The following is a 15,925-nucleotide window of genomic DNA, read 5'->3' on the forward strand; positions in this document are numbered from 1 at the left end:
ATGGAAACCACAAGTGGAATCAGGGAGGTTCTCCTCTGCACTGTCTGTGGAGACCTCACACGTGTTTCTGCATGTGCAGGATGCTGAGCTCCAGGATAGCACTGCCTATTTTTGTGAAAGAAAGAAACCTGACTTGGAGGTTACACGGTAAACAAACCAAACTAGGTTTGTAACTGCCCTCTGCTTAAACTAGCCGGTACACTGGAGTGAGTACTTAGGGCAAGTAACCTATCTTTGGGCACAGGTCTGGCTGCAGGTCTAAGAGCCAAGTGGCCAGGACAGAGGGACACAGGAGGTTGGTGAATTGCCTCCAGAAGGACCACTGCTTCCAGAAGGGAGAAGCAGATGTTCAGTCCAGACTTATTCACTTCACTTGGAGAGCTCTACATGCAGGATAAATTAATCCTATGCTGTTAATAAAAGTGTATCTGTCATGTTGACGCCTCCTCCTTCTGAAGTGGTCACATGGACTCCCTTCACTGTCAGTGCGTAGAAAGAAGAGCTTTGAGAACATGATTCATCTGTTCTGAAATGAAAACCAGGAGAGGAAAAGCATGTGCCCTTTGGAAGTGCTGGTGTCCTCCCAATGACTGTAAAAGGACACTTGCTGCCCAGCCAGCCTTTCACAGCTCTGCAGTTTGGGGACTTTGCCAATCCTATTAAAGTAGTTCCACAACAAAGCCTGAAATGGGTGGAACAATGGACTGTTAAAGACTGATGTGGGGTTTTAGATGTGGAAACTCCCTAACACATCTAGCATTAAGCATAGTGATTCGCATATTTTTAATTAAACATTAAAAAGTACATTCAGATACTAGATAGAGAAAAGGAAAAGGAATATAAATATTATTGACTGTCTTATGCTAGAAATAATGGCTATAGGGAGAAATACCAGAAAATGACAAATTTTATTTTGAACCAGAGCATGATTTTCTGAAACAGCCACAAGAATGGGTCATAAATCCATCCAGAAAACATCTGACTAAATGGAGAAACACATGCCCATTTCCTAAAGCAGTGGGCAAGCTGCTGGGAATTCCTTTGGGGCTTCAGGTGAATCCCTGACAAAATGAAGCACTTTTTATACTGGAATACAAACCTATGCGACTATCCAGTGTTCTGTCGGACAATTGCTTCTGGATGGGGTTTGTGAGCCTTTCCAAGTGGTGGTCTTCAGAGCACTGGGAGGCATTCTGAGTTTACCCAGGAGGGAACAGAGGGAGGTGGGAGCATTAGAATCAAGGTTCAGCCCAGCCTTAGATGGCTGTGAGGTGAGTGAGATGAGCTCAGTGGGGAACTGGTGGCTTCTCACTACCTGTGATGCCCAGGTGCAGTTACGCTTTGGTGAGGACTTTCTGTAGGGTGTAAGTCATGGGAGGGAGGGGATGAACCTGTTTGCTCCCACCAAGGCCCTTTGAAAAGCCACTTCACTTTTTCTGGAAAGTGAAAGCCTGCCCCAGAGCTTGCTTCACTTCTTTGTTCCTGAGTGTGTAAATGAAGGGGTTCAACAAAGGAGTTACAACTGTGTTAAAGATATTCATGAGTTTGTTCAGATCCAGGGAGTTCTGGGCCGATGGCTTCACATACAGGAACATGGTGGAACCATACCAGATTGTGACGACACTGAGATGGGCAGAGCAAGTGGAGAATGCCTTTTTCCGGCCATGAGCTGACTGGATTCTCAGGATGGAAGAGATGATGTATATATAGGAGATCAGAGTGACCACACAGGAGGCCACCACAACGATTATGGAGACTAGGAAGGTTGCCATCTCCACGGGCCATGTGTCACTGCAGGAGAGGGCAAGGCAGGAGTCTATATCACAGAGGAAATGATTGATGACATGTGGCCCACAGAACGTCAGCCTGGATGTCAGAAAGGCCAGCAGCGAGACGGACAGAAAGCCTCCCAGCCAGGAGCTGAGCGCCAGCCGAGCAGAGAGGACACTGCTCATGAGGGAGCTGTATCTCAAGGGGTAGCGTATGGCTAAGTAGCGGTCATAGGCCATGACAGACAGGAGAAAACACTCAGTGGAACCTAAAGAGAGAAGAAAGAACAACTGGAGGATGCAGACGTTGAAGGAGATGGTCTGGCTACTCCCCAGCATGACTCCTATGGCTTTGGGAACAACACCTGTGGTGTACCAGATCTCCAGAAAGGAAAGATTACAGAGGAAAAAGTACATTGGTGTATGGAGGTTCTTGGTCATCCACACGAGGGCTATGATGGATGCATTGCCTGTTAGTGTCAGTGAGTACGTCAGTGCAAATACCACTACAAGGCAGACCCGGAAGTGCCACGTGCCTGTGAAGCCAAGAAGGATGAATTCTTCCACACTTGTCCCATTTTCCATGTTCTCCCAGGAGCTGAGGTTCATCTGCAAAGACAGGAAAGTTTCTGTGAGAGTCTGCATGCCTGTGATGGTCCTTCAGATGTCACTAGTAGTGAAATAAAGCCATCATCCCTGTAAAAAGTGTTGTTGCAGAGCACAGAAAAACAGCATCTACCCTAAGTTAGAATTGTCAGGGAAATCCTTTGCTGCAGAAACATGTTTGGACAACTAGATCTGACCATGCCTACACCATCAAATGAACCTGGAGAATTATCAGATCAAGCACAGGCATCTCCTTTAGAACATGTGGAATGCAATCATTTTTGTGAGATGAAAATCCCATTTAGGAAACTATGGATAGCAGGCTGAGGGTCTCCAGCTATGTGAAAAGCTGTTGCAGTGAGGAAGGGAATAACATACTTGCACTCCTTAGGGCAGGAAATAACGAGTTGTGATTTCAGGAAATGAGACTGAGGGATCAGAAAACCATCATGATAATGTGGTACTGGAAGAGATTTTCTCACCTCTTCTAGGTCAGTTTATCACAATGGCTTCTGATTGAGATGGCAGCAGCACAGGCAGCAGGCTAGTATGACACTTATTACTGAAGGACTTGTGGCCTTGTATATTTGCCTTCTTCCGAGTCTCAGCACAGGAAGCTTTTGCAAATACCTTCATTACTTCCACTGACGTCTGCTTCTCAGCATAGCTGCTAGGGTTTAAGATTCATCTTTTTAAAATTTTGCCACTTCAGAGTCAGAGGAATGATTTCTGCTGACCAAGTTGAAAGACCTACAATGAATTACTCTTATCTCAGCTCCTCATCTCACCCTCCTTCTTTCCCAATGTACAGAGAAAAAGCACTAGGGAGATATGGCTCATCTCATCTAATATACACGGCTAAAATCCATCTAGAAGTGTCAGATTGTCCCTGAGTACTAGAGCAGGAGTCTAGCAAGAAGGTCAGATGGGTAAGTCAGACAGCTCAACTTGGGCAGAGGTACCCATGCCTCAGTGGTTGACAGCAAAATCTTCTGAGTTGAATCCCATCCAGGGTACCTCTTCCGAGAAGCCAGCCAAAAATGCAAGTTGTAATCTATGCCCTCCTTGCAGACAAGGGAGGATTATTGATCAGTTCTTTAGGGGAGAACCGGTCTCATGCTCAGGTGGGTATCTAAGATAGATGGAGCTGAACCACTATCTGAAGGATCCCTTTATCTCCTTTCCTTCTCTTTAGGAATTTACATATCAGAAATCTCATGTGGGTGAAGAGTAGAGAAATCCCCCTTAACCTGGCTCTCTTTAAATGTGCAAGGCATTGAAAGTCAATGCTAGAGGTCTTGGGCAGGCTTCACTCACCAGCTCAGCTAATGGAAATGATCCAAACAACATCTCTTCATGCACCATCCTCCAGATGAAGCCATGGTCTCTTTGGCTGAGGAAGAACATTGGAAAGAGGTTAATTTATTGGAGAAGCTCTGGGTGCAGTGATGTCAGGAGAAGTGTGGCTGAACAACTCTCACCATGTCAACTCACTTCAAGCTTACCTTGCTTCCTCTCCATCCACCTGGTAGGTATTGACAGCTTGTGGTCCCAGTTTTCTTTTCCCCTCACAGCCACCACTGTCCTTCCACAAAGTGGTGCCCATGTGTCACACACACAGAGTAAAGTCTCTCCAGGTTAGCTCCATATAATGAGAGCATACATCAGAGAGTCTCCAGCATCGTTAGCATAATAACTTCCCCATATTCATCTCATTAACACACTGAAGCTCAAACTGGCCACACTGAGGAGATGGTTTTCTGTTTTCCCTCTATGTACTACAGGGAATTTGATCTTTTGGGGATTTCATGGAATTATTGCAGATGTGTAATGCTCTCTCTTCACACAGGCCAATTAAAGAACAGCAACACAATTCTCTAAGGTTTATGTCAGGCTGTGTGTTTGCCTCCTGCCTGTAGCTGTAGTACGTAACATTCTCAGGAACTCAGTGCTGTCTTGTGTAGCTATTGCTGACATGCAGGAGATGTTTGACATAGCTGTGTCTCAAGAGACTGGAAGTGTCAAGTATTTGGTGCTGGATGCTAACATGGTCTTGAAATCTCCAGGGTGGGAGATAACTAAAGGCAACTATGGACACATGAATATAGAGAGAGTAAGGTAAGGGATTCACTTGCCACATTTCATACCCTCTAACTGCAGTTAAGGCCTAAGTCTTCAGACTTCATTGAAGTGAAGATCTAAGTACAGATCACAGAATCAAAGAATCATGGAATCATAGAATGGTTAGTGTTGGAAGGGACCTTAAAGATCACCTAGTTCCAACCAGCCTGCCATAGGCATGGACACCTTTGACTACACCAGGTTGCTCAAAGCCCCATTCATCCTGGCCTTGAGTGCTTTGAGGGATGGGGCATGCACAGCTTCTCTGGAAATCCTGTTCCAGTGTCTCACCACCCTCAGAGTAATGATTTTCTTCCTAATATCTAATCTAAATCTTTTTCAGTTTAAAACCTTGACCCCCTCATCATATCACTACATGCCCTTGTAAAAGTTCCTCTGCATCTTTCTTGTAGGCCCTCTAAGTACTGGAAGGCTGCTATAAGGTCTCCCCGGAGCCTTCTCTTCTCCAGGCTGAACAATCTCAACTTTCCCAGACTGTCTTCATAGGAGAGGTGTTCCAGTCCTCTGATCATCTTCGTGGCATTCTCTGGACTCACAGGTCCATGTCATTATTATTTTGGGGGCTCCAGAGGTGGACGCGGTACTCCAAGTGGGACCTCATGAGAGTGGAGTAGAGGGGGACAATAACATCCCTCAACCTACTGGCCATATTTCTTTTTATGCAGCCCAGGATGCAGTTATCTTTCTAGACTGTGAGCGCACATTGCCGACTCATGTTGAGCTCTCATTCACCAACACCTGCAAATGCTTCTCAGCAGGGCTGCTGTCAACCCATTCTCTGCCCAGCCTGCATTTGTACATGGGATTGCTCTGCCCCATGTGCAGGACCTTCCAACCCAGAGCAATACCTTTCTCCTTTGGAATTGAGGAGTCTCCACAGAGAGAAGGACCACGTTGAGTCTAGGCTTGAATGCAATAGAACTTTAATGAGTCAAAGAGGAAAACAAAGTCACTCCAGGCAGGGACCGCCAGTTCATAGGGGCAGCTGTGAGTCTTAGGTCCTTGGCTGTGGGGAAGATCTTGCATGATGTCTGTCTGCCTGCCCCATAGACAGAGAGGAGACAGACGGTTCCCACCAGGTTGGCCTTGGGGGAACCTTGCTGCTAAGAGAATGTAAAGCAAACAAGGAAAAAGGAAATAAAAGCAAAGTCTCTCAGCTATGCTGAAAGCAACATTGAAAACATCTATCCTCTGCCCAGCACCATGTTCTGAGCTCCTCAGGGTGTCTCCTTGGGAATTTCCCAGCAGCTTTAGCAGGGCTGACATCTGTTGCCACAGTAGCGGCTGGTAATGCAGGAGAGGTCACAGCACCCAGAGTTGATGGGCACTCCATCACAGCTGAGGATGCTGCCAATGGCAGCGGAGGTGGAGGATCCCACAACAGTGTTCTGCGGGAAGGAGCTGAGGATGGGGCCAGGCAGAGTCACCACCACAGGGGAGGGCTCGATGATGACGGTCGAGTTCTGGCACTGCCTGACACAGGGCTCATTGCAGCTGTTGGCCAGTGGAGTTGGGCCACAGGGCCGGCAGGGCAGGCACTGGTTGTAGCAGGACATGTCTCTCAGATGGAGGTGCACCTGGGAGAAAATCATAGTACGGGCATGGGTGAGAAAGAAGCTTCCTGCTAGGTAGTTAGGAGGAAACTGTGCAGGGAGACACCAGGAGTTCTTTCCCTTGGACCCATGGACTCTACAAAGACTAGCCAGTCTTAGAGAGGTTCTTGCCAAGCCTCTAGAGCAGGAGCCACCTCAGCCAACGCCCAGTGTCCCTCCAAGCCACTCTTCCCCATTCAATGTCCCATAAGAAGGAGCACAAGAGTAGGGCAGAGTGGGTACCATCTGAGATGGCCATTGAGGCAAGACTTTATCCTGGAGCAGAAAGAGGAGAAAGCGCTTCCCTCACCTGGTCTTCAATGCAGAAGGAGGCAAGAGAAGTGGATGAGAGAGCAAGGAGTTGTACTTGCTTTTATACTGGTCCTACACTTGCCCAGGTCCACAGGCAGCTTTTGTGGAGGTAGTAATCTTCTGAAATGCTCATCTCTAAAGTAAAATGTCCCAGCTAATGACGTAGGCTGTGTTTTGATTTTCTGCAGTGCTACCTTTTAATTTTCTTTTTTCTAGCATCCTCATTCTCTCATGGAATGCTGGGAATACGAGTCCATTGATTTCCAGGGCAGAAATGCGTCAGAGCAGCCAGAAGACACAGACTAAGAGCCAGAGGGGTCCTTTGCAGGCAGATGATGTAAGGCTGGGGCACTCTGGTGGGGTTGCTTGCGTTCTCCTTTTCAGGGAGGAGCTCAGGTGCTTCCAGCCCTGTAATCCTTAGCCCCATCACCCAAGGCACTCATCCAGGAGGACACGTCACATCCTTCTCTCTCCCTCACTGCTGGGATTTGTATCTTTTCCTCCTAATGCTGCCCTCAGGAGAAGGTTATTGCCCTGTTTGGCCTCCTGCCATGCCTGGGAAGTCTCTGGGAGTTCTCAATGTACACTATGGATATGTTTGTGGCTTTATTGTAATCCAAGGTGCTCTGGCCCTTCCCTGACATGGTGGTCCTCCGTGTCTCCTCTCTTGAGCTCACAGCTGCTTCTGTGGATGCATGTATGCTTGTTTGTGTGGACATTTGTGCATGTGGACCGCTGTGAATGCATGTGTGTGCCAGCAATGTTGGTTGCCAGCAAGATGAGCAGTACAGATGTGAAAGCAGTGCTGCCTAAGGGTGCAGGCTGTTCCATGAGTCCCCTGAGTGCTATGCTTTGCCTGAATTTCAGTTGGTTTCTTCCTCTGCACATTATATTAGAGCACACAGATTTGCTGTTATCTTCCATTATGCCTTCCCATAGTCTCTCTTATTGCTTTATTTTAACTAAATGTGAATGTTTCAGCAGGCTTTGCAAGAAAAAAAGAATATTAAGAGCATACATTTGTTACTTGTGCCTTTAGGTAAGATAATTTGGAATATCAGTCAAGGTTTTTCCTCCTTTCTGTCCTTCAGCAGGCTCTAAGAGTCTTAGACTGTATAAAAACATAAACTTACACCCAGCCAGAAACTTACTGATGTGGTGCTGAACTGGGCAAGGACTGAGACATTGGACTGAGCAGGTATTGAACTGAAGGGACCAAGGTCCTGATGTCACTGTGCTGTGCCCAGGAAGAGCACCAAGGACCTTCATGTCCTACATTGAAATATGGATCTGAGTGACCAGCAACCGGCCCTGGGGCAAAGGCATATCTGATTAAGTGTTGCACACCTCAGCGCCTGATGATGTTGCCTGACTGGGTCAGGGAAAGACCCTCTTTTCCCCAGGGGCTGCTGGTGGTGGAAGGAAGGACACTGGGAAAGAAGTGGAAACACTGTCTTGGGAGCTGTTCCCCTGAGGAATTGCTCCTCTGGGTGACTTCTGGCTTATTCCTGTCAATGATCTTCCTCCTTTTCCAGACAAGCTTTCCTTGTCCATGGTCATCATATTTGGAGCCTGCTGGTGGGAAACGGGGGCTACAACAGCAGAGAGAATTTCCTTCCCTGTCTGCAGGTGACACCTAAGCCCCCTGATTTACCCCTTCCCTCCCTGTCTCCCTTATAGCCATGAGTCCATTTCTCCACGCACTCCCTTCACCTCTGCAAACCTCTTGGGCATTGGCTTTGGGCCACAGAGAGGCACCTGGAAGGAGTCTCTCATCCTTTCTTTCCCATCTCCAGAAAGACAGTGGATACTCCATCTAGTCCCAGAGTTCTCCGATTGGTATGCCTGACACCTCCAGGTGCCATGGCTGCTCAGCTGTCCCTGTCTAAGGATGTAGCTGTACAAACTTAGTCTTGCTAGGCACTCTCCACCAAGAAGGCCTCCACTTTCTCCTTCTCTCTGGACAGAGGGCTTTTAGCCTTTTCCCACCTCTCCTTCTTTTGGTCCTCTCTCCTGCACCCAAGGAAGGGGCAGGTCAGATTCCCAACTGTCAGCAATCCTGCTTCTTACCAAACATGACTGCAAGCACAGGGGCCGTTTCCCAGACAACATCTAGCATGGATGGTGCAGTACTGATAGACAAATCTGGACATTCACTGCAACTTGTCCTCGTGGGACATCTGAGTCAGACCACAGTTACACTCAAGGTTTCAGTTAGACTCTTGTTCTCATTTTGATCTCACCAATTGACATCACAAGCAAATGGAAGTAATTGCACAGCCACGTACACACAGATACATGAGAAAATATCCATGCAGTCAAAGGGTGTACACACCTGTCTACACCTGTTGACACACAGGTATGTGCGGTCACAAGCATGCATGACACAAAGGCACATACATGTGCCTCTAGAAACACAGACTTTTGGTCAGATGTGAGCAAACATGAAAAAACATATGTATGCACACCCAGCTACACAAGAACCCTTGTGCCCGCACATACATTCACTCCTCAGGCTTGTCATCATGTAAGTGTTCACATGTGCTTGTATGCATTTTCACACTCACAATTGCACATAGATAATTGCATGCTTGAGTACATAGACACATATGTGTGCACGTCTGCACACACTTGCACACTGACAGCACAGATGCATACTTGCCTACCTGCAAAAACATGTGTGGACACAAACACATGCACAGACATAAACAGAAATGTCCTTGTTCACACACACGCTGGCAGACACTCACTCTCATATGTGCATTGCAAATACCCACACAAATGCAAATACAGAGGCACAAATATGCCCCCAGGTGCAGACAGATGCATATGCACATGAGGAAGCCCAGCCTCTCCCCACACTCTGAGAAGCAGGACTCCACGGGCAGCTCTCTGCCCCTGTGCCCCTGACAACTTCAGGCAAGTCCTCGAAAGCCTACTGCTAAGAAGGCAAATGAGGCGCCAGCCACTGTTGGTGGATTTAGTGACAGCAGAGGGCTTTTGGGCTTTTGTGTGTTGGCCAGAAGTAGTTCAACTGATTGTGTTCTCAATTACAGGAAAGAGAGAAGGTGTATTGAGGTCCAAGCAGCGGGGTCTTTTTTTGAAATTCAACCATGTTCACATACCAATTCAGTCCATGAGAGACAAAGTCAAAGCTCAAGACCATCCCTATTGCTGCAGCTCCAGGCATTCTCCACTTTACAAGTCAAAATGATCCCGACGTTTTGCAAGCTCCGGCCCATCCCTGGTGATTGCCGTAAGGCAGTTGTGGAGGTCTGGGACCAGTTCCAGGTTCAATGCAGGGAGAGGTGCTGCCCTGACACGCTCACATGGCAGCAAAGGGTTGTGTGCGGGGGGTGAGCCCCATGGCCTGCAGTTGCAAATGCTGGGGCTGGGACACCAGAGAGGAAGCTGGCCTGATGAAGTTGCCTTAAGATAAATACCATCTCTTCAAAAGACAAACTAATATTACTTAAAAGGGGTTTAAAAGAAACAGAGAGTGAGAGATTTTACCAAGGTCTGTAGTGATAGGACTTTAAACTGAAAGAGGGTAGATTTAGATCGTACATAAGTAAGAAATGTTTTTCAATTAGGGTGGTGAGACATTGGAAGAAGTGTTCCCAAAAACTTGTGGATTCCCCATCACCGGAATTGCTCAAGGTCAGGTTGGATAGGGCTTTGAGTAATCTGCACTAGTAATGGATGTCACAAGACTAGATGGTCCTTCAAGGTCCCTTCAAAACCAAACCAAACCATTTTATGATTCTATGATTATGTGATTCCATGATTCTATGAAAGCCCTGGCCAGGCCCACCGCAGGGTGCTGACACTCTGCCTGCTGGAACTACCTTGCCCTAACCAGCTCCACCTGGCCAGGCACCCCAGGGTCCTTCCCCCACTGCCTGTCACTAGCATTGCCATCAGTATTGGCAAAAGCTAGGCACCAGCATCAACATTGGAATTGGCATCAGGCTTCTCACAAGCTCCTCCATCATTTCCCCCATGGAGGTCTTTTCTGGAGCTCGGGAGGCCATGCCATAATGTCAGGAGTTTGAGCTCAACACAGACTTGAGAAAATGATGTAGAACTGGCTGAAACCTTCAGACTTTCTCCATAGGTTCCAGATCATGAGGCTATTGTAGAGGATTTCCCTCCACACCAAACACAGAGTCTTTGGGTGTGCAGGTGAAGTCCTGGAGACAGAATGAAAGCCTCAAAACCCTTTGCAAAGACACATTTAGGGCCCTGAGAGGAGTATTCTCTGTCCATCTGGTCCCCAGGGAGACGTGTCTGGCTCGAGTAGCTCACTCAGCTGTTCCAAGTCAATGTTCTTGGGCTTTAGAAGCAGAGAGGGAAACCAGGTTTCTGCAACCTCAGATGTCCCTGTCTTTAACTTCTTTAACTGGCAAAGGATCCCTTCTCCACGCATTATTTGGATGCGCTTCAAACTGGCCAGGCAGCATGCTTGCCTCTGTGGTGGTGTCCTGGAACCCAGGGAAGCACAAGCAGACTGGGATCGTTCATATAGGTATCTGAAGGGATGGATGGAGCTTGTCTGTAAAGCAGAGGGCAAGGGCATCTGTGCTGCCTTCTGTGCCTCCCCAGCCTGTATGCCAATGAGGAAAGCTGTTGGGACATATATAGGTGTGCCTTTCTCAGTCATGTCAAGGCCCAGGGACTTGGAACACAGGAGTGGAACCTCAGCAGAAGCATCCCACCTGCTTGCCTTGCTCCTATGCTTCCCTCAGCATCCACCAACCGCTCTTGACAGAAGACACGATTACTCCTGTGGTTTATTTGTTGGCCAAACTTGCCTAAGGAGGGAAAAATGCCTTTCTTGCCTTGCATCTAGGAATTGTCTGAACCTTAAGCCTGCAATATCAGCCTGTTCAAATACGTGGATCAGCCTTTGGTAGCTTATAGAAAGAGAGATGGAGGATGAAGCCAGAAATAAAGCTCATGAAGTGATAGATAGATGCATTTAGAGTCAGGCAAAGGTGAAATACCTTTCTGTCTTTGCAGATCATGTGCAGTAAGAGTTTGTTCTGCAGTTCCTACCAGAAGCGACCATCCAGGTAGGACACGACAAAACACAATTTTTCTCCAAAAGCCTGAGTCAAGAACAATCGGGTCCTCTGGGGACAGGCACCTTCCAGCTTCTTGATGTACCTTGGACTGTGCTGTAGACAGAGGTTATAGGTCAGGCAGCTGGGAAGGCAGGGGATGGCTGGTGACCAATGGCTGAAGGTGAGTCATCAGTGTGCCCTTGTGGCAAAGCAGACTTATGGCACTTTTATCTCACCATTTCTGACAGCTCTTCTCTCTTGGGGTTGTTGGTGCAGAGGTTTCCGAGTCACTCTCACACTTGCAGGAGGATCGGTCTCAGCATGCACCTTTGGTATCTCGTCCTCACTGCCTTCCTGAGGCAACCACTGGGTAAGCATTGGCTTTGTCTGGAGGCACGATTCCTCTCCTTCCTAGGAGACCCGCATCCCCTCAACAGTTCTCTACAGGGAGCTGCTCTTGAATTATGGTCAAATATTGGGAAACATCAGGTCAGATGGGTTTTTCTGCACCTGCTTTCTCAAGATACTGCTGCTACTGATACAAAAGAAAAGATGAGACTGAGAAGAAACAGCTCCTCTCCTGACCATCATAGACCCCTTGCCTTCCTATTTTCTTGCCAGTTGCCCACCTCTCTCTGTCTCTTTCAATCTTTCTGGGCCCAGCGTTTCACCTGGCAACCCAAAAGCACAGGACTTTTGCAAGTTGATGCAGGAACATGAAAGCACTCTCATCCCACTCATTCTTAGGGTGTCCCAGTCTCTCTCCTGGCTGGCATAAGTCACGCAGCATGCCCTGACTAGCCATTCCTCCTGCAAGTCCACAATGCCTGAGCTTCCTTTTCCCTACCTTCCTTGACCTCGGAGACCTCTGAGAAGACAGGGAATGGGGAGCAGGAGGAAACATCTTTGCAGGTGTTCCCATGGTCTCTCACCCTGCTGGAGATATTCTGGATCTAGCAGAGGAGAGCCAGCCTCCACAAGTTCTTCCCTGGAGACTCCGGGCAGCAAGAGCGTGGGGATGGAAGACCTGACTGTCTCTGGGGGTATCCCTTTGGGAGTTAATTGACACTATTATGCTGTGGAATCCATGCTGACCTGAGGTCTCAGACTTCTTGCCCAGAGACACTCACCATATTGCTGTTCCCATCCATGGGGCTTTTGCTGCAGCGCAAAGCATAGGAAATCTTCTCCTCTGACGCTTTGCATGCCCTCTTGTTTTGCATCTTGGAGCCTTTCCACGCAGTTGCTGACCCTTGCTTTCTTCCAGGTACCATGAGGCAGACCATCGTCACTCACCAAGAAGGACAAGTCAATGTGGAGGAGAAAGGCATCTTCCAGTCCACCTGCACCTAGCAGACCGCTAATTTTTATGGTTTGTTTTGGTACCAACAAAGGAAAGGCCAAGCCCCACATCTTGTTTCATATCAGGCAGCAGCTGGCCCCAAGCACAGTGGCCAACTTACCACGTTGCTGAACACCACGGGGAAACACAGCCTCCTGCAGCTGGAGGAAGTTGAGTTCTCTGACAGTGCTTTGTACCTCTGTGCTGTGCGTGACACCCCAGTGCAGGGAGCTTCCTTGTCTGTGCAAGAACCCAGGGGAGGCAGGGAATGTGTCTGTGCAGGACTGAGCTTCATGGAAAGGGCCCTCAACACTGTTTCCTCAGTACATCCAGAGCTCTGCTGCCCAAGATCTTCTTTGCAGAAGAGGCCAATGTCAGTGGTGTGAGAGGAAGGAGAAGGTGATGAAAGAGTCTCAGGTTCTCTTATTTTCACCTTGGGTTATATGGTTATTATACCTAACAGCTCTGGTGAGGTGACAGGCAATGCAGGAGTCTGGGACTGCTTGTATAATAGTTCCTTGCTGCAACTCTTTACTTTCTCTTTTTTCCTGCTACATATTGATTTATCAGGGTTTCCTGTAGGACTGTCTCTTAGAGTATCTGCTCTGGGATGTATCCCTTAGAGGCTGGAGTTCAAAGAAAGATGAGAAACCTAAATAACATGCCACAGGGCAATGCCCCTTCCTGGAACTACAAGATTACAACAAATTTGCCAAATACTCAGAACTACCCTTGGATCCTCCAGTTGCTGCATGTCTGTGTGCTGGGTTCTGGAAGCCTTTTCTCCCCAGTGCATTTTGCTGGTCCTTGGAGCTCTTCTCATGCCCAACTTCATGATCTTCCCTTAGCACCACCTTATTTTTTTCTGCAGTGGTCCCAGGCTGTACAGCTCTATGCAACATCTCAGTGGGGGAGCAAACCACCAGGCAGAGGTGGACAACAGGCCTTGCCAGGAGAAGAGCTGGCCTTGGGAAAAGGCACTTCATGCCTGGGAGAATGCCAGGCACCACGGTGCAGCCATGGGGAATTGGGCACTAGCTACTGTCCTTGGGATGCCCTGCTGGGGGTGTTTGAGAGGCACTGGTGCCCTAGTGTGTCCCATGGCCAGGTTTATTTCAGCCTGTGAGTCCCCTTAGCCCTGCACATCTGTGTAACTGCTGGGCTGTGAAGGGAACTCTTAGGGAGTAGAAGGTGAAGAGGTGATCTGCCCTTGCTACCACTGCTCTTGGGTGTAGGCCATGCCCCATCGTTCTGAAGACAGGTGGGCTGTTTTGAAGGCTTTTTCTCACTTTACCCTGACTCCTGCATCCATTGGGGACCATCTTCTGACAACTTCTTTTCCCTTCTGCACAGACATGTGAGCTGCTGACCTCTCAGAGCCCCAAGCAGCACCAGCTTCCTCTCTAAGGAAAAGCAGTGGTGAGCCTCCCTGTTGCAGGATGTGCTCTGAGGCCAAAGGATCGTATATGAGCAGAGATGCTGGAATACAGGGCCTGATACCCACGGCTGTGGAAAAGATATCTTCCTCAGCTCAAGAAACGGTAACTGGAAAGGACCCATTGCCCTGTAGCCCACCCTCCCCTTCCTCTTCTGCTTGTGCCCCCACCTTATTCCCCGCCACCCAAGGCAATGCCTTTCTTCCTTGGCAATACAAGATAATATCCATCAAGAAAAGAATTACGTGTAGGCAGAGGCTTGGATGCAGAAAACTTTAATGACTCTGAAGAGGGATACAAGTTCACTTTCAGAGGATGCCAGTGCAGGTAGATCACAAGCAGCTGCCACCATTGCCCATGGCAGAGACCACACAGGGCATCCATCTGCCTGTACCACAGAAGAGGGTCCAGCAGATGCCTCAGGTTGGCTCTGGGGTTCTTACAACACAGAACACCAGAAGACAAGAAAGAGAAGGGAGAGAGAGTAAGACAGGGAAGTTAGACTTTGGCAATGATTTGAGAGGTCCAAAGCTGCCCTCCCTTGGAAGGGCAGTACTGAATTCTCAGCCTCTCTGAAATCAATGGCCAGAAGCTCTATCCTGAATCCAGCATCAGCTTCTGGGTTCTGGGAGGTCCTTGTCCAGGCTGTCACCAGTGGATTTAGCAGGGGAGGCACCTTCTGCCATAGTAGCGGCTGGAAATGCCAGAGAGGTCACAGCACCCGGAGGTGATAGGCACCCCATCACGGCTGAGGATACTGCCAACAGCAGCAGAGGTGGAGGATCCCACAACAGTGTTCTGTGGGAAGGAGCTGAGGATGGGTCCGGGCAGGGTGACCACCACGTGGGAGGGCTGGATGACGACAGTGGAGTCCTGGCACTGCCTGACACAGGGCTCATTGCAGCTGTTGGCCAGCGGGGTGGGGCCACAGGGCCGGCAGGGCAGGCACTGGTTGTAGCAGGACATGTCTCAAGGGTGGATGTGTACCTCGGAGAGAGGTCAGGGGGGAGTTAGAGGTATATGTGAGGAGCAGTCCACCACAAGTGTGTCACCGTGCCATAAGCATTTCAAAAGCACCTGCAGAGCCAGGAGGTAGAAAGCGTGCAGTGAGGCAGAAGGAAATTCTTGGCCTCAACCATGCAATTTAATGCAAAGTTTTGGAAGGCCTAACAAGGTTGCTACTTATCTCTTCAGTGAAGAGCTTTCTCAGGCAAGTTCCACATACTCTCCAAGTCAGACTTTCACCCATTTTTCCCCCTCTCAAGCAGCACCAAGACCCAGCACAGGATGGAGGGTAACACATCTGCATGAACACAAAAAGGACATGAGGAAAGGGATTCAGACTCACCTGGTTCCCAAGGAGAAGGATGACAGAGAAGTAGATGAGAGAGTGAGGAGTTGGGCTGGCTTTTATTGTGGCCCTGACCTGCCCCGGGCCCAGAGGTAGCTTCTACAGAAGTGGCAGTTTTCTAAGCTGCTTATGATGAACAGAAAACATCCCAGCTAATTACATGGGCTGGGTGGTTGTTTTCCCCGATGCCGACGTTTCATTTCCTGGCTTATGCCATACCCATTCCCTTACTGATGCATATTCTGAGTGCTGGGATTGAAAGGCCTCAGGATTTCCAGGGCAGGAATGTGTCAGTGCCTGCTGAAGCCT

General features: G+C 48.6%; 2 protein-coding genes across 2 annotated transcripts; both read right to left on the reverse strand.

Moving 5' to 3' along the window:
• Positions 1-1,427: 1,427 nt before the first annotated feature.
• LOC134524508 (olfactory receptor 6F1-like) lies at positions 1,428-3,782 on the reverse strand. The gene is made up of 2 exons (XM_063354607.1): positions 3,693-3,782; positions 1,428-2,378 (listed from the first exon to the last, which is right to left on the reverse strand). The coding sequence occupies exons 1-2, from the start codon at positions 3,780-3,782 to the stop codon at positions 1,428-1,430; spliced, it is 1,041 nt and encodes a 346-aa protein (XP_063210677.1).
• A 1,985-nt stretch (positions 3,783-5,767) lies between these two features.
• Positions 5,768-15,671, reverse strand: LOC134524350 (feather keratin Cos2-3). Its single transcript, XM_063354308.1, has 2 exons — positions 15,614-15,671; positions 5,768-6,075 (listed from the first exon to the last, which is right to left on the reverse strand). Exon 2 carries the CDS (start codon positions 6,071-6,073, stop codon positions 5,768-5,770), a length of 306 nt encoding a protein of 101 aa, XP_063210378.1. The 5' UTR covers positions 6,074-6,075; positions 15,614-15,671.
• Positions 15,672-15,925: the final 254 nt, after the last annotated feature.

This window comes from Chroicocephalus ridibundus, chromosome 17, assembly GCF_963924245.1.
Source record: "Chroicocephalus ridibundus chromosome 17, bChrRid1.1, whole genome shotgun sequence".
Lineage (NCBI taxonomy): Eukaryota > Metazoa > Chordata > Aves > Charadriiformes > Laridae > Chroicocephalus > Chroicocephalus ridibundus.